Source organism: Zonotrichia leucophrys, chromosome 21, assembly GCF_028769735.1.
Source record: "Zonotrichia leucophrys gambelii isolate GWCS_2022_RI chromosome 21, RI_Zleu_2.0, whole genome shotgun sequence".
NCBI lineage: Eukaryota > Metazoa > Chordata > Aves > Passeriformes > Passerellidae > Zonotrichia > Zonotrichia leucophrys.
In genome coordinates this window covers 7,939,125-7,957,807 of record NC_088190.1, presented here as the reverse complement: position 1 = coordinate 7,957,807, position 18,683 = coordinate 7,939,125, and the positions used below count along the sequence as shown (strand labels likewise).

The 18,683-nt window shown below is 49.1% G+C and overlaps 1 protein-coding gene across 1 annotated transcript in view; it reads left to right on the top strand.

The window, feature by feature from the left end:
* The window catches only part of LOC135456549 (zinc finger and BTB domain-containing protein 40-like), a 51,440-nt gene that overhangs the window by 18,926 nt on the left and 13,831 nt on the right, over nt 1-18,683 (top strand). Inside the window, 3 exon segments of the mRNA XM_064730466.1 lie at nt 6,368-6,475; nt 16,208-16,274; nt 17,032-17,088. Of these exon segments, the coding sequence (XP_064586536.1) occupies nt 6,368-6,475; nt 16,208-16,274; nt 17,032-17,080 (224 nt within the window). The 3' untranslated portion in view covers nt 17,081-17,088.

Below are 18,683 nucleotides of genomic sequence, written 5' to 3'. Positions count from 1 at the left end.
CTCTCAACACCCATGTCCCTGGTGAAACAGTTATAGCTGGAAAAGCACTTCGGGAAACACAGCTGCTTTGCTTGTGCCTCTGTGCATGCAGGTTTTATAATGAGCAAACCTTTGAGAGCTGGCCACCATCCTGTGGTAACAGTCAGCTGGAGGCACATCAGTCTGAGAGCCCAGGGCTCATCAGAGGTCTCTGTGCAGCCACCATCCTGTCTTCCCCATAGCCTTGGCTTTCAGTTTTCCTGCTTTAAAACCTAAACCGTGCCAAACTCTAAACACAGTTGTTGTCAAACTCTTACACAAGTGTGAGGAGTAGTCAGCTTTGTGGTGCCTGACTTTGTGTGCTGGCCCTGTGGGCACAGAGCTGGGGTTCACCTGCAGCCAGGTGCCTCCATCTGATCTCCCCCATCCCCTCTGTGTTCTGACTGGCAAAACCAGCGCCTCTGATCCCTGGTGCATCCAGCCAATTTTCATGGGGCTGTCCTGAGATGAGGCAAATTGTGCCTAGGAATGCCTGTTCCTTTCAGAAGCTGGAATCTCTGTAACTAGGGAGAGGAGAAATCCTGACTCTTGGGAGAACCATGCCTTGCCTTTTGAAGTTGTCACTGTCTCTTTCAGCAACATACCTTAGAAAACCTGATCTTCCTTCCCAAAGTTGGACAAGCAGTGAGAAGGGAGGTCTGCAAGGACCTCATGCTGGATGTCAGTGCTGCGATTAGTACAACCAGAGCTTGAATGTGGTAGTTTGGTGTTTTCTGTGCCATGAAGAAGTCACTTCTGTTAACAGCTCAGCTTCAGGTTCTTCTTGTTTGTATTCTTAATACCTTTGTTTTTTATTTTCACCTTCAGTGGCTATCAGTGAGAACACAGCCTTGAGATCCTGCGGCATGGCAAGCTGATCTCCAAGCCATCCAGCAAAGAGAAGACCTGAAGGGCTTGGCTTTGGGGTAGGCAGGGCTCAGGGAAGCAGTGAAAGAGGTATGATGGGATGTTCTCATAGCAGGCATGATTTGAGGCTCAAAGGGTGGGCAGGTCCCAATGTGCCCTGAGATCAAGGGTCATTGCCTAAGTTGGGAAGCCATCCAAAGTTGGAAGTGCCCCTTTGCTGAAGTGAGAGTGTGCCGGATATCTTATTGGGTGTTTTATAAAAATGAGGGCCTATGGGAAGGCCGGAGAGGGACTTTTTGTAGGGGCAAGCAGTGACAAGACCAGGCCAAATGGCCTTAAGCTGACAGAAGGCAGATTCAGATTAGATACGTGGAGGAAAGGTCATGACAGAGCACACTCGTCTAGTGCAAAGCTGACCATAACAATGCAGTTTGTAGTCCCAGACTATTTTCTGAGTTAATTTTCTTAGAATGTTCTAATTTAGTCTTGCTTTGTATGCACTTTACAGATAAATACCTCCCTATGAGGGTGTGACAGCAGTAGGACAATGTTACCTGCTGTACTAGTTAGGCAAAGTTGTGGACAATACACATGCAGATAGCAATTTGTTAACTCCAGAACAAATGCAGAGCAATAACCACATTTGAGTCCTGCCCTGAGCTGTTTGAGGCTTTCCAGCTGAACCCAATTGTAACTTTGCATCCATCATTTGAAAGAAAATGCTTAACTGAATTTGGTGCTTTAATGACAAGGATACCAGAGGGTCATGAAGGTAATTGCAGGTGTGAATTCTCCTGGAAGGGATGCAAATGTGACTTGCTTTTTCTGTTTGCTTACATATATTTTCATCTGTTTCCCAGCATATTGAGATTATTTGGACTGCAGAGTCCTCTGGGATGTGCTGAGTGTGGTTTTTAGCCAAGTACAGGCTCAATCCATTCCTATTTTCTTACGATGCCAGTGCTGCTTAGCTGACAAGCAGTGTGGAAATACCATCAGATTGCTGGGGAGTTACAGGAACAGCAGTTTGCTGTTAATATGTCGGGTTTTTTAGGGATAGAAGGTTTGATTACTTCATATGCAAATTTGGGTCAAGGCTGTCGGTCTTTATGAATGAACACAAGCCTCATGGCTTTGACACTTGCCATCGTTTTGTGTGTGGCAGGGACAGGCAAAGCCTGTCCCCCATGTGCTGGGGGCAGGTCAGCCTCTGAACCCTGGGCTTATTGGCCTGCCTATGGTCTTGAGCAGTGAGGAAATGCTGCTGGGGTGGAAGGTGGGAGTGGGTGACTGGGAGCAGGGCACAGGTAGAAGAAACCAAGGATCTCGATTATACAAGCAGCATGGTGCACAGTCCCCAGGCAGGTGTAAAGGAGAGCTGCTTCATTGCAAAAATCAGGCCTTTTTAAGCAGTTAGGACATTATCAGTTACATTCCATTGAAGTATAACAAATATAATTCAACCAACCACCATAAACCACAATGTGAGCACTTAATGGTTATATGCTTGTTTTTCTACCTCCAATTCAGCTGAGTCACTTTCCCACAGCCCCCTTCTGCTTAGCCAAAGTAGCGGGCCTGAGCCATGATTCTACAAGGGTAACAAAGCCCTTGTTTTATAATGTTTTATCTATATTCAACACATGATGACTGATGTAGTTGTAGGGCTTGGAGGATGACAGCACATGCTCCACTCCCATTCCTTGCCTCAGTGGTCTCCCGAGAGAGGTCCTATGCTGCAAATCCAATATTAATTCCCAGTTCAGATCTACATTATCTCTTATAGCTGTAGCAAGAGCTGCCACCAATCCAGCTGGCATTTTCACCTGGTCATGGCTTTGATTTCTAGAGAAAGGGTGATTCTTTCTTATCTGCCATTGATTTTGTCACCTTCTGATGCTGCAGGCACTTGTCCCACTGCCCCTGACTCTGTGTGTCCGTGGGATGGATCACGGCTGATGCCCTGATTACTCTGGAGCAGATGAGCCAACAATTCCTGTGTCTGTGAATGTGCAGCCTGAGTGAACTCCTGGACACCTCGGCTTGTGTAGCAGAGGGGCTTGGGGAGTCAGTGTGGCTGCTCTGGCAGCTGCTGCCTCTCTGGCAGCAATATCAAAGAGAGCAGACTGCTGCCACTGAGTGGCTTCTCAGGGCTTCAAGCCAAGGTTGAGATGAAATCAAGCAAGAAGCATCATCAAAAACAAAAGCCATGGAAAATGTTATTTACTTGGCAAAAACATCTATTCTAGATGAAGTATCCAGAGGAGGATTGTCAGATACCAGCTTCTTTCTGGCATCCTACAGATCTTTGCAATGAATTTCCGTATCTTAATTTTGAGGCCAGGCCAGTCTACTCAGCTCTGACATCACTGCTTACCAGGCCCACATATTGCAAGTGACTTTATGGACCTTGTAGCTTTTGGCATGAGATATGAGTGATAACTGCAGGCCTCATGTCAGGGAGGTGTGAGCTTCCTATTATAAAACTGAGGAGACCTTACATTTCTGGGGATGTATGTGCTGCATGGAGATCCATTCTGTTTGCACATCCACAGGAAAACAACAGTTTTTGCATCTCTACTGCAAAAAAACCTCAAAAAATTCTAGTAATTAAGTTAGGTGAACCAAAGCACTTGGAAGGCACAGAGCATCCCTGTGGAAGAAACTGCATCCATCTCCAGCCATGCTCAGCACTGCAAGTAATGGATTGCTTTCTTTGGTGGAGGTACAACATGGAATCTCTTGGCTTCTCCTTTGAACCCTGCTGTAGTCAGAGCACTGCCATTCTTGGCAGCTGGTGCATGCAAGGGCAGGGTTTGGCTCTTTCAGCCAGCTCCATAACCTCCTCCCTAGCCTTCTGCTTTCCAGGGCTCTCTACAGTCATTTAGGAGATCATATTTGTCAAGACTGGTCTTACTCTCGAATATCAGAAATGTGTCAAGAGCTCTATAAAAAAGGCTTTTGCTCTACATGGTCTTGTTTAAATAAAAAGACATTTGCCATCTCACTGGTAGATTGAAAAATCATTCTTCACTTAGGTCAGAAAGACTGACAGGATTGGTTGAAGGGATGTGGAAAGAAATCTTAGAGGTCACGAGTCAAAGTGACTTTGATAGAACAGGACAGACTGGAAACCAGTTTTCCAGTCTGCTGTTCTCCCTTGATGTGTTTGCAGATTATGGATCGCCACTTGTGTCTTAAGATTTACAGGTCCATTGATATACGTCGTCTGGTCTTTAGTTGGTTGGAAATCTGGGGCAGTGGTGCTGTGCCAGGGGACACTGTGCTGAGCTGTTCCCACGGTGAGGAAGGCAAAGATGAAGTTTTTCAAGCACAGGATGAGTTTTCCTGTACAGTGGCAAAAGGAGAAGTCTGTGCCAGTTTCCACGGTGACACAGTTCTGGGTTCTCAGTATAGTAAAGAAGACAAATGTTTCTGTTTGTATTTTGATTTCTCCCATACATAGATTTCCTGTGGGTCTTTTTGTAGATTGAGATCCTGGGTGAATTTTCCAGCTTGTGGTTTTTGAGGTGATTGTGTTAGAGGGACTTGGGAAGGCATTTGTGCTTTCTAAGAAATTAACATAATGAGTGGTTTAAAATACCTCAGGGCCCTGAGCAGAGGACTCAAAAGGGTTGTAGCAAGATTATCTGTTCCTTTTCAAAGGGGTTATGTTTGTGAAGTGTTTTTGAGATTTCTTGTAATTAAGGGTTGGATATCCACTCTTAGTGGCAGATTTTGATAGTATCATACCTGAGGTTCAGGTCTGCAAACATGGCTGTAACTTCATGTGTCTGAGCAGGATGCAAATGCTTGGAAGCAAGAGTTTGAGAAATAAGCTTTTAGGAGAATCTGGCCCTGGTTCTTGGCATCTCATGCAGACCCTTGCATGTGTGGTGGAAAAATTCAAGGATCAGTCTTTATGTTTCTAACCATGCATGGCCAGAACCACTGATGGGCAGAGCTGTGTGTCACCATTGTGATGGGACAGCATGTCTGATGTGTGTCTGCTGCATCTGAGCAGGGAAAACTATGTAGGAGCATTCCTGAGATGGGAGACTGAGGGGCAGATAGTCCTACTGGTCACCACCAAAACAGTAATTGCATAGGTCTCTTGATTGAGGGAAGAGGGCAGAAACCTGGGATCAGGAGGTGGAAGGTGAACAGTGAATCCCAATTTGAAGTTCTGGACAAAGATAAGGACAAGGCAGGAGGTGCCAGTGCCAGAGAAGCAAAGGAATCCCAAGACAAAGCTTCTTCCAAGAAGAGTTTGGTCTGCAAAGCCTGTTGCAAAGCCTGCGATAGGGTCTTTCACTTCTACTGCCATCTGAAGGTGCACGTGAAATGCTGTCAGGTCGCCAGAGAAAAGCAGATCCAGCATAAAGAGTGTGGCGAGGTCAAGTCGACAAAGAATGAGCTGGAGAAGCATCATCTGGAGGTCTACAGGATGGTGGGGATGGCCAAGAAGAAAAAGAAGAGGAAGAGGCTCCCCATGGCATGTGACATCTGGAAGAGAGTTTGCTCATGCCTCAGGTAGGGTTGCTGGGAGCATGGGTGTTTAGATGCAAGTTTGGACAATATAGTAAAGTAATAGTCTGAAATCTTGTCCTCTTCTTCCCTTCAGCTCTTAGTGAGAGAAACGTGTGAGAAACATGTGCTCCATATGTGAGAAACACAGCTCAGCTCATTTTTCCTGCCCCACTGAGCACAACCACTTTCTGATTAGTTCTTCCCTAATTGGTTTTCCACATAGCTCATCAAGGAAAAGTAGGGCTACTGGCAAATTTGAAAGTCTCCAAAAATAACCAAGCTGTTCTAGTTCCTGGCTGCTTTAGCAGGATGTGTGTGAGGAACCAAATCTCTTTGCCCTTCCTGGGGCAACTCACAATGTTGTGGCAGACCTCCACATTGCTGCAAGGGAACAAGAATTCACACCAAAAGAGATCTGCAGTGAATAAGACAAGGATCAGGATTCAGCTGTATTCAGCTTATCAGGGACAATGGAGAAACAGAGTGAGGTGTTAGTGCTTGTCCAGTGGGAGGACAAGCCAGTCTTGTACCTGCTGAGCTCAACTCCCCTGTTCTGTTGCTTTCTACATGGCTTCTGGCTGTCATTCTGTCCCTGCAACAGAATCATAGAATGTCAGAGGGGTTGGGTTGGAAAGGACCTTAAAGCTCGTCTTGTTCCACTCCCTGCCATGGACAGGGACACTATCCACTAGCCCAGGTTGCTCCAAGCCCCATCCAGCCTGGTATTGGACACTTCCAGGGGCGGGGCAGTCACAGGTTCTCTGGGCACCCTGTGCCAGGGCCTCACCACCATCCCAGGGAAGAATTCCTTCCCAATATTCCATCTAAACCTGCTTTCTTTCGGTTTAAAGCCAACAGCTTTGGGTGGTAACCATGATTTGATCCTTGTCATTGCAGCAGTTGTCAGGACTATGTTATCACAACAGGACCCACCACTCTGATGTCTTTGCAGGTCAGAATCACTGCTCCTCCGAGTTCTACTCCCTGCGGTGCAGCTGCTGTGACAAAACCTTCACCAGCACTGCTGCTCACCAAAAGCACATCAAGGCAGAGCACACAGGTAAGAACCCATTGTAAGTGATATAGTGACTGCTTGGAGAGAGACAATCACAGAATCATTTAGGTTGAAAAAGCTCTCCAGGATCTAGTCCAATCATTAACCCAACACTGCCATGGTCGCTAGCAAACCCTGTCCCCAGGTGCCACATCCACACTTTTTTGAATGCTTCCAGGGATGGTGACTCCACCATTGCCCTGGGCAGTTTGTTCCAATGCCAGACCATGCTTTTCATGAAGAAATTTTCCCTGATCACAGAATATGCTGAGTTGGAAGGGACCCACAAGGATCATTGAGTCCAGTTTCCTAGCCCTGCACAGCACCATCTCCGAGAGTGTCCAAGGGTATTTTCCAAATTCTTTTTGATCACTGCCAGGTTTGGTGCTGGAACCACTTCTTTGGGGAGCCTGTTCCAGTGCCCGACTACTTTCTGGGTGAAAAGACTATTTCCTGATAGTCAGGTCCAACCTAAATCTCCCCTGGCACAGCTTCAGGCCACTCCCTCAAGTCCTGTCACTGGTCACCACAGAGAAGAGATCAGTATCTGCCCCTCCTCTTCCATTCATGAGGAAGTGGTAGATGTGATGAGGTCTGAGACCTCAGTCTCCTCCAGGCTGAACAGACAAAGTGCCCTCAGGAGCTCCTTACACAGCTTCTGCTCAAGGCCCTCCACAATGGCACTCCTTTGGACACACTCTAATAGTTATCTTTCTTACTTAGTGGTGCCCAAATCTGCTCCAGCACTCGAGGTGAGGCTGCCCCAGTGCAGAGCACAGCAGGACAATCCCCTCCCTTGCCTGGCTGGCCATGCTCTCCCTGATGTCCCCCAGGACATGGGTGGCCCTCCTGGCTGCCAGGGCACTGCTGACTCAGATCCACTGACCAGGACCCCAGGTCCCTTCCTGCAGCTGCTCTGCAGCCTCTTGTTGCCTGCTCCACCCACACACCCAGGGCTGCCCCATCCCCAGTAAAGAATCTGGCACTTTCTCTTGTTGAACTTCACACGGTTGGTGATGGCTCAGTTCTCTATTTTGTTGAGGTCTCTCTGCAGGGCCTCTCTGCCTTTGAGGGAGGCAACAGCTCTTCCCAGTTTCGTATCCTCTGTGAACTTGCCTCATATTCCTTCCAGTCCTGTGTCCAAGTCATTTATGAAAATGTGGAAGAGCACAGAGTCTAATTCTCCCCTGGTGCTAGTTGTGACTATTTCCTCTTGTCCCATCACTTGTTATGTGGGAGAGGAGACTGATGCAGTTATAACTCTGATAGCACAAGGCTGCACATCCTGTTTTCCTGAAAGTCACAGTAGATTCTTGTGAACTGTAGTAGTCTCTTCTGGCTCTTGCATCTTGCTCAGCATCTCATCTCAGCATCTCAGCATCTTGCAGCTTGCTTTCTCCTGGCTGCTCCTCTGAGGATGCTCCTCATGCCTGTGTGCAGGTGTGGTGGTGATGAAATACTGGAGAGCTGTGGTCTAGAAGGTCTCTTATAAAAGACCCTGAGAGCATGTTTTTGTATTCTTGGCTTTGTTTGCAGATGTGAAGTTCCATGAGTGTGAGTCATGCATGGAGCTGTTACCCGTGCTGGCTCTCCTGCAGGTTCAGTGAAATGCAGTCACTCAGGTCTGTCACCTTTGCTGCTGTTCAGGTTACCTGTTGAACAGTGATGGTTCCTCTTGGTGATGTCTGAAATGTAAACAGGAGGGTGAAGAGGGACATGGTAAGGAAAAAGTGTGAAGAAACAGAAAGTAAGGATGAAATGGAAAAACACTGGGTGAGGCTGGGACATGTTAAGCTTTTGGATCTACTGGAATCATGGAAAGTTATGGATTTGATTGTTACAGTAGAGAAGAGAGCTAATTGTAGGTGAGGACACAACAGCATGAGGAGATGATGGATGGAACCCCAAGCTCTGGGTTTGTCTACACAGCTAGTGGGAGACTGAAGAAAAAGTGAGTGTAGCAATAGAAAGATGAGCAACAAACCTGGGCTTGGGGACACCATGTCAAGGACCCTTTGAATCATAGAATTGTAGAATGGTTTGGGTGTGAAGGGACTTCAAAAATCATCCAGTTCCATGCTTTGGCAAGTTTGCAAGCTGTAAGGGCAGAGGGAACTGGCAGACCAGGCTACGACAAATGGTGAGTCCCCACAGCAGAGTATGGGATAGCAGGAGAGAATATAAATCAGGAAACATTGGAGGAGACAGCCAACAGCAGCCTAGAGAGTGAGGAAGAAGACCTAGAAAAAGCTCTCTCTGAAAGTGGAGAACTGCTGAGTTGGGTAATGATTTTGGAATAGCTGGATTAGGAGATGCAAGCTAGGCCAGCAAGGAACAGTGGTGGATGGTATAAAGGAACAGGAAGAAGGGATTCCTGTGAGCAGGGTCAGCTACAGTTGCAGGTAAACCAGCTGAGCTTAATGCAGGTGCTGCAGGGAGCCACAATGAACCCAAGCAGCTGCAAACTGATGGCCCGTGGTGCAGCCAGGAGGAGGGACACTGAAACCCAGTTCCTCCTGGGTTTCAGCCCTGTGTGCCCTGCCCATTGCAGCTCCCTGTGCTCTCAGGCTGGCTCTGGTTGTCCCAGGCCAGACTCGGACAGTGCTTCTCCCACAGCTTCCCAACCGTTGTGCTGCTTGTGCTGCTTCATGGCCTTCCGCTCCCTGGGGCCCTGCAGAGCCACGTCACCAGCCAGCACTTCACACAGAAGGTAGCACCTTCATGGGTGAGCTCTTCCCCTCCCAGGGCAAGCTGGAGGGCACCTCAGCACTGAGCATCCCAAGGTGACCTCCTCCAAACCACCACTGCCCAGACTGTGCATATAAGAACCGTTCTGTGTCACATTGTTCACCCATCCTTCTCTCCTACGCTTTTATTCTTCCCAAATCCACTCTGTGGGCCCTCTTGCCCCTTCTGTTCCATGGTTTCCCATTCTTGGAGGGGTCTATGATGCAAACCCCAGCCCACAGTACTCTGGGATTTCTGTGCTGGCATGAAGCAGGTTTGCTGGAGGGAAAGCTGCTCAGTCATGACTTTAAGGAGCTGAGGAGGAGGATTGGCAGTGTGTGTGGAAGTGCCTGGTTACTCACAGGTTATTAACACCTTGATGATACCCTGTGACACTGCAGCTGTTTTGTTGCAGGCCCAGTGCTAGGTTTGAACCCATCCTCATCCTCTTCAATATCTCATCCATCAGTCAAGAAGAGTTCCTTGGATGAGCGAGTCCAGTGTGCAAGATTCTGTGGGATGGCATTCCTCCAGTGGATAATCACAGAATGTTTACTGTCTACGACTGCTTGTGGAGCTAAATTATAACAATTTGTGGAGAGAAATATTTAAATTACTCTCCTGTCTTCTTTTGCATCATTGGTGTGTGTAGTTTGATGTTCCCTATTAGTCTCATGCCTGTTGTAATTGCAGAGGCTGTAGTGTGAAGCTAAATGTTATTACCTGAGCTGAGGCTGGGAAAGGTGTGAGCAGCAAAGGGGTCCAGGGGAAAGTGGTGCTGTACATGTCTGACTCTTGGGTCATCTTCCTTCCACACAGGTGACTCAGACATCAGAGCAAGGAGCAGCAGAGCACATAAACTCTTTCGATGATGCCAAACTTGTGACGTTGCCCAAATCCCAAGTGAGACAAACTGGCTCTGAGGTGGTGACTGTGGAGAATTTGTTTGATAACAGTCACTCTGATGTGTGAAGAAATCAAGTGAGGGACACAGGAGGTTGCCTGTGCCTGGCATCTGGTATCCACTAGGCTTGTTCAGGAGCTCAGTGTGCTGCTTCACCTGGGAGATTTGGGGCTTCTTTGGGAAAACAATCCCAGGCATGCAGCAAGCACAGCATAACCACGGACAGGGGAGGTTCATAGACATTTACTGCCTGAGAAGTGTCCCTGCAGTCAGCTGCTGGTAGAACACTCGTCTCCTCCAACACATGAGAAATAAGGCAGCAGAGGAAAAGATGGGAATCAAGTGTGATGCTTCACTGCTGTGAACAGAGAGCAGAGGACTGGTACAGGACAAAGCTGGGGCTTATGGATAAGGGAAACAAAAAAAAAACCTGTCCTGAGAATTTAGGTTGGAGATTTTTATGGCTGAATCAGTGATGTGCTCACAGGTATCTTCTGCGAGGTGTAAGGGCTGCTTTGTTCCTTCTTCTCTCACCTGTATTGCTGTGCAGCTGGAGAACTTCTCTAGAGAAAACAGAGCACAGAGCTGAAGAGCTGACCTTTGAGCCTCTATTCTCCAGTAGAGACTTCCTGGGAGTTGAGCTAAATTACTTCAGCACTGTTTGGATGGCACCTTGTGCCACACAGGTCTAATCCCATCCATGTTCTTGCTGTGGTCTATTAGGAAGGAGGCTCCCAGGCATGTCTGGGCATATCCATCCTTTCTGTGAGCAAACAGCCCTGAGATCTGCCTCTAATTCACCAGGGACATTGTGAAAAAAGGGAAGGAGCTGTGCCTGTGTGCCAGTGTCCCTTGTGGGATGGCACTAATGAAGGTGTTGGAGTGTGGGATAGCTGCTGTGACTGCACATGGACCTTCCCCTGGCACATGGGGCACTGCCTTGTAAAATGCATTCAGTACCTGCTGTAAAGTTTGCTTCTCTGGTGCTGGCATAATGCAACAGCTTCATTGTGCACACCAGTTCCTTTGAGACTAAATTTCATAAAGCTTTTTTATCTGCAGCTTCCTAAAATATAATCTGATAATTAATGGCTTGCTGAATCCATTATGAAGTGCAATTAGATGCAGGGTTCCTGTGGCTCCGAGGGGCCTGGTAGCATTTATCTTCCTTTTCCTCATGCCAAAAGGTTGAGCCTGCCACTGCGATATTTACACCCAGAGGGGTGATCCTGCTGGATCCTGGAGCCTGGGAGCACACTGTGAGCAGTGCCTGTTGTATCCTGCTGCCCAGAGCCACAGCAGCACCAGAGGGGGACACATTGGAGCTTTCCAGAAGCATCTTGCACCGGCTGCTGAGGGCCACCAGGCAGAGATGGTGGCACAGGAGCGCACCAATGTGGCTGTGCCAGTGTGAGAGTTTGTTCCTGTTAAAACTTGAAGGAAGAAGAGAACAGCAGAGCTCTCAGGAGAGGGGCTGGGGGAGCTCATGGCATTTTGTGTGTGTGGCAGCAAGCTTATAAGTAACCCTGCTGAAGTGTTGCACGTCTTGTAGGGCTCCCATGTATGGTCCCCCCAAGCTTTGTGGGGATGGTGACATGGAGGAAGCAATGAGGTTAAGTTGCCACTAAATCCATGAATGACCAGGAGATGGTGCTCAAGGCCTTGAGGATTGGTGCTAGTGCCCAGGTGCACCTTTGTGGAAGCTCCTCTGAGCCTTCCCAGGCCTTCCCCAGCTCCTGGGCTGCCACCTGTGCAGAAATCTTGAGCTACTGCCAGGCTGAAGGAAAACTCCAAGCCCTTGACAGGTCACCTCGAAACCCTGAATATATCACTGCTTAAAGAGCCTGAAACTGGGCCTTGACCACCTCTGGAGAGAGTGAAATGCACCTGTTACTGAGGTGAAGAGGTGAAAAACCTGGGATGCCCCTTGGCCAGGAGGAGAGGGGCCAGAGGGTGAACTGCTGGAGCCCATCTCTTGCCTGCCTGGGCACTGTGCAGAGCACTTTGGATGAGCAACGGGGATAATGACACAACAAGCAACTATGTCTTGGTGGTTTCAGAACAGATGTGTTGGGAGGAAAGCAGTGGATTTTGTCCCACAGGCTGGTGAAGTTGGAAGCTGTTCCCCATTTTCTGACTTTGTGGGGGCTGGGAGTTGTGGAAAGCGTGCACAAGCTGTGGGAGTGCTCTGGCGTGGGAAATGGGTTAAACAGTGCTTTACAGGTATCCTGGCCTTTATGTGTGAGCAGGGAGCACTACAGTGAATATCTTCAGGGAGCACTACAGTGAATCTGATCTCTCTTTGTTCCTGGAAAACTGTAGAGGGAGGAAAAAGGTTCAGCAGGGCTTGAGGAGAAGTTGTTTTATTTCTAGTCCTGTCCTAGGGCAGAGGCAGCTCAGACAGGGCAGAACATGAGCATGGGGCCTGTTGGCTGTGCCCTTTGGGCCTTGTTGCTGGAGTGTTATCACAGCCAAGAGAGGACAATGTAGGTGTTACATCAGGAGTGGTTCAGGCTCACCTGTCCTGTTTGGGGCCATCTCTCCTGCCTTCCTGCCCAGCAGGATCCTGTGTGGATGTATCCTCAGCAGAGTCCTGACAGCAGCACACACCCAGCAAGAGCTCTGCAGCTTTACAGAGTCCATTGAGCATCTCCCATATTATTATGGGGAGATAATAACTCACATCCCCCCACTCCAGTTCCTTCTTGATGGATGAGATATGCACAGCAGAGCAAATTGCAGTGTTAGCACCACCTATGTTTTACCTGGGAGGGAGATGAATTTCCCTGGTCTGGTGTGTACCACACTGGAGATACTGATTGCTGGTGATTTCTTGTTACACTATGATTTTTTTTTCCCTCTGTAAAAATAAAATATGGAGAAGGAGAGATGTGGCTGTGGAGTTTCATGTGAAGCAATTCTCTGGAAGGAAAAATCCTTCATTTTTGAAAACATGACTTTTTTCAAGTTTTGTCCTGGGTGCTGGGTGACCTGTTGAGTTTTGGGGGGGTCCTGTGCCCCTCTTGACCTTGGTGCCATCCTCCAAGGAAGCAGAGAATCTTTCTTAAGGTCAGGCTAGATCATGAGACCATCCTGCCCTTCACTGTGTCCTGTTGCAGCTGCCAGATGCATTTGGGGAAATAGCAGAGTGCCTGTAACAAACTGGGAAGTGACATCTCATGGAGGATGTGAGATCAGGTAATGGTGGAGTGACAGGACAAAGGGGAATGACTTCAAGCTGAAAGAAGGTAGATTTAGAATGGAAATTAGGAAGGACTTGTTCCCTGTGAGGGTGGGCAGGCCCTGGCACAGGGTCCCGAGAGCAGCTGTGGTGCCCCTGGATCCTTGCCAGTGCCCAAGGCCAGGCTGGATGGGGATTGGAGCACCCTGGGGCAGTGGAAGGTGTCACTGCCCAAGGCAGGGGGTGGGACTGGATGAGCTTTAAGGTCCTTTCCAACCTAAACCATCCTATGATTCTATGATTTATGCATCTCTGTCCTGGTTTAACCCCAGCCAGCAGCCAAACCCCTTGCAGCCACTCGCTCACTCCCCCACCAGTGGTATCGGAGAGAGAATTTGAAGGGCAAAAGCTGGAGAGTTTGTGGGTTGAGATAAAGACAGCTCAACAGGGAAGCCAAAAGCTACACACACAAGCAAAGAAAAACAGAATTAATTCCCTGCTTCCCATGGGCAGGCAGGTATTCAACACCTCCAGGAGAGCAAGGCCCCATCCCATGGAACAGCAACTTGGGAAGACAAGCGCCGCAACTCCAAATGTCCCCTCCTGCCTCCTTCTTCCCTCCAGCTTTATATACTGAGCATGATGTCATGTGGTCTGAAATACCCCTTTGGTCAGTTTGAGTCACCTGTCCTGGCTGTGCCTCCTCCCAACCTCCCCTGCATCCCCAACTTCTTCCCCAGCATGGCCTTAGGAAAAGCAGAAAAGGCCCTGGCCCTGTGTAAACCCCACTCAACAATAACAAAAGCACCTCTATATTATCAGCCTTGTGTTCAGCACAAATTCAAAACACAGCCCCACATCAGCCACTATGAGTTAACTCCACCCCAGCCAAAAGCAGCACAATTTCCTTGCATTTAGGGTGCAGGATTAAGCCTGTGGCCATTAGTAAATGTCTGTTTTCTACACAACTCCCATTTGTGACCGGGTGTCTGTCCTGTTGCTGTGGGATCCTTTGTGTGGGGTGCACTAGTGGCCCTGAGCAACCCTCACTTGACATTTCCCCCGTAAAGTGTCATTTCACAGCCCCCAGGTGCTATTTTAACACAGTATATGCAAATTTGGTGCTCTAGGCTTTGTTTTGGGGTTAAGGCTTTATTATTTTGAAATCCAACCTGTCTTGTAATCAGGTGCAAAGGTCTGCTGCTTGCTCAGAAGTGAGGGATGGCAGTGGAGGGAGCACAGAGGCAGTTTGGATGTTTCTTGAAGCCTCTTCTGAGGGAAAGCAGGAGAAGAATGGATTCCAGTGGTCTGAAAACCCTCCTTGTGATTTGGACAAGCCCCGGCAGCCCCAGCTGATGCTGATGTCTTGGCAAATTCTGTTATTGATCTGGCAGACTGCCAGCACGTCCCCAGTTAATTTGAGCACTGGAAAAGGGAAGCGATGTCTCCAGTGGCCTCCATCCAGCTCAGCAAACCTGAGTGCCCTTTCACAACACAGACATGAGCTGCTTCAGCAGCCAGAGGCGCTTTCCCAAATTCTGGTGGTTTGCTGCAGACAGTGAGATCTGAAGCATGTCCCCAGGAGATGGGCTCGGTGACCTTCTGTCCTGGGGATGAGCAGGCTGGCTGGTGGGTGTTCAGCTGCCTCTCCAATTTGTGTGCCTGAACCCCCAGTACTGTCAGCTGCATGGGGCCCCCTTCAGTAAGTCACCACAAGTGCTGATTTCCTGTGTTAACACAATAATTCCTTTTATTGGGAGCAGAAGCTCTTGCTTTTCTTTCCCTGCACTGTTTATGATCACTCAAGGTAGGATTTCTACCCAGACTTATAATCATGTGAAGCAAATTTGATAAAGTGTAGTTCTTAGACCATGTAATAGCAGACACATGAATGCTCTGCTCTGTAAGTCGTGGCACAGAGCTCTCATCTACAATGGGAGACACCCATGGACTGGGCCACAGCACTGGTTTCTGTGACCTGCAAGGAAACAGAAAGCCCTTGCTGGGACAGAGGCTGAAGGAGCAGTAAGGAGCAGTAGGATCTGAATTGCCCAGCACATGGGCACAGTTGAGCACCTCAGCTCTGCTAAATGTCAGACCATGTGCCTGGGAAGAAGCAATGCTGGCTGCATGGGGACAGGAGGGAGCTGGTCAGACATGTAACCTCATCCTGAGGGCTGCTGGTCAGAACTAGAGGCATGCAGAGTCCTGAGTGATGTTTGTGGGCTTTAGGAGCTGCTTTTGGCACGTCACAAGGCATTCTCTGCTGCCCCTGCTCTGAGCCTTGCTGCCATGACGTGTCATTGTCTACAGCTGCTCACCCATGTGACATGCATGCACTTGACATGTAAATGACAAACTGGAGACTGTGCAGGAAATGACTACCAGCACGAGTCAAGAGGTGGGAAATCTGCCAAAGAGTACAAGAGTGAAGGAGCTCAAGCTGCTTGGCATGTCTGGGGAGTGAACTGGTGGCAGCCTTTGCCCCTGTGCTGGTGCTCACTGCTATCTCTCTCTCTGGCAAGTGCTGAAGAGCATCAACACTAGTCAGGGTTGATCTGTGCAGAGCACAAATGCTTAGATTGGCCTTATTTCCTTTGTCTTGGACACCCTGGAGATGCCCAGCATTGCAGGCAGTCCAGACAGTGACCTTTCCACCTCTAATGGGAGTAGTCAGTCTGTGTCTTGCTCCCAGGGAGCTCAGGGTCAAGTTTGTTGGGATGCTTAGAGGCCTGTAGCATATGGAAAGCTCTTCTCTGTGCCTCTTTCCTGCTGGCCCCAGAGCCTCCTGCTGATGGGGAAGGTTGGCCAGGATGGGTCTGGTGTGCACATCCTCGCTAGCAGCACAAAGGAGCTGCCAACAAATGGGTCTGTCTGGATAGAGTAGATCTAGCTTGGGACTGTGCAAAATTGTCTCCGCTCATAGGTTTTCCATCCACTGGAGGCTTCCTGCTGGAGATGGAGTTTGCCCTTCTCCTCCTGGCTGAAATAAGGTAAGTAGGAGCCCTGCCTCGGGTTTCAAGCTGCCTGGGGAGATAATCTGTGCCCCTCCAGCTGTGCTAGGCCTGCTGACAGGTATGATGTGAAGCTGTCTCTCTCTGCCCAAGGAGGCCAAGGCCATAAGTCACCTACTTGATGGCCTTGGCCTTCTGGTCACCACTTTGAAAGGGAAAAGTTAAACTCCAGCCCTTGCCAGCCACCCTTGTCTCCCTCCACTTTGCTGTCCTTCACCTGGACTAGGCCCCCAGCCATTCACCCCAGCCCTCCACCCACATTCCCCTGGTCTGGCATCACCAAGACCTTCTGCACAAAGCTCATGCTGCAGAGGTGGCACCTCTCAACATGTGTCTGCCCATGCTGTGCTCTCTGTAGAGACGTGTAGAGGCACACCTGGACAGCCTACAGCTGCAGGTAAATAGTTCCCATTCTGGCCTTCTGCAGGAGTCACAAGGAGGGCTCTGTGCTGGGTAGAAGATGGATTGGATGACTGGTAAAAAAACCTTGGCAATTACAAGTGAGGGGGTTGTTCCCTTTATCCAACTTGTGTTCTTTTCATTTTTTCCACCTCAGAGGGTCCAGTGAGACATTGCTTAGAGTGGAGCTGCCCCATCTGTTGATCCTTAATGCTGTGCTAACATCACCTTGGTTTAGTAACATTGCACTTCAGACCTGAAGTTGTTTCTTTTGTCTCTGAGCATGTAAAACTGTTATTGTTGAGCTGTCTGGTAGACATGGGGCTTTCTCCAACAGGATTATAGATGATGGTGAGTTTGGTGGCACTCAGGAGCAAGCCAGATGATCCCCATGGTGAGTGTGAACTCCTGCGTTCCCCTTGCCCCATGACTGGTCTCTGTGAACAGTGAATGCCCTCCCCAGCTCCCTCCAGCCTCTCACACAGACTAACCCAGATAATCCTTTGCTATCTGCCACATCTCAGTAGGTCTATTAAATACACACGAGTTCTTGTGTCCTTGTGTGTAACCAGGATATGCTCAAAGATTTCAAATCCCCCAGTGTAGGATTCTTATCAAAGTTTCTGTCAGAGTCTAAATAAATACACCCCTTTTACTCATCCATTTCTCTGTGGCTCTGAGGGTTTTTCTGTTTTAAAGGCAAGGCATTGCTGTTCCCCCTGATGAGCTGGTTCACATCATTGGTGGTACAGCAGGCCAAGAGCTGATGGGAATCCATGGTAGGGGATTGGATTTGGGGTTCCAGGAGCTTTGCACGAGTGAGATTGGGACTCCGTGCAGCTCTAGTGGAGGATGAGGACAGAGTGGACTTGCTTTGGGGGTTGACAGTGACTCATTTAATGGTGATGAAACTAAACCCTCAGGCTTGCCATGCGTCAAGACTCAGCCTGTGCCCCTCTGGGATGTGCCCAGCTGTTTGCCAAGTGTTGGCACTTAGGAGGGCCAGCAGAGCAGGTAGCACAGAGAGCGCAGTCCTGCTGATACTCTCTTTGCTGGGTGCCAGTACCTGTCCCCGCCTCCCTGGCTGTCTGCAAAGGGCTCTACCACTCCTGCATTCCTAATGCAAACATTGCAGGAAGATGATTCAGCACTTAGCAAAGAATTGCAGATGCTCCAGAGATTATTTTGAGCATTTGGAGCAGCTCTGGGAAGTGACGGGGTGCTCAGGTCTCTGCACTTCTCCATGTGTCAGCCACAGCCCACACAGGGATGTGGGACACAACCTGGGACAGCCCCACACACTGCTGTTGCTGTGTTCCTGTCCCTGAGCCTGCCTGGCTCCTCTGCCCTTTCCAAAACCCTGCAACACCAGCAGGGATCCTGCACTCCGCTTCCCCTCAGGGAGCAGGCAGCTCATCTTGCCAGAGTGATCGAACACAATTTCCTTTTTCTGTGTCATTCCTGGGGTTGTGCTCAGGCCAGGTGCTTGCAGAGGGAGGTCTCCTGTTGGGAACAATCCCTTCCCCTAGGCTGGAGGGATTTCCCCGGCTGTATTTTGAGTGGGGACTAACTGGTGTTGGTTTAAATATGGAAACTGATATCTGCTATGATGGGAAGCAAAAAGAATCCAAAAGCAGCTGGAATCAATGGCTGCAGGTGAGGGGAATGAATGGAGCCCTAAGCTGGTGATAGGCTTCTGCAGGAGTTGTAGGATCTTCTCATCCCTTGGGGACACTGGCTGGGCTCTGAGGGTTCAGACATTGGCATCTCCAGTGATCTCTGATCCTCAGAGCACCTCTGCTGGCTTGGCCCTGTGCCCCACTGAGCCCCAGCACTGATGGTAGTGCCCTGGATGAAACCACACTGCTGGAGCTCTGAGGATCCTGAACAAGCTGTTTAATTTGGGGCAGTGATGAGGGCTGGTGCAGCCCTCATCTTCCTCCCTGCTCTGAGGGGAGCTATCTCCACCCTCTGGTCTTGTGTGTTTGG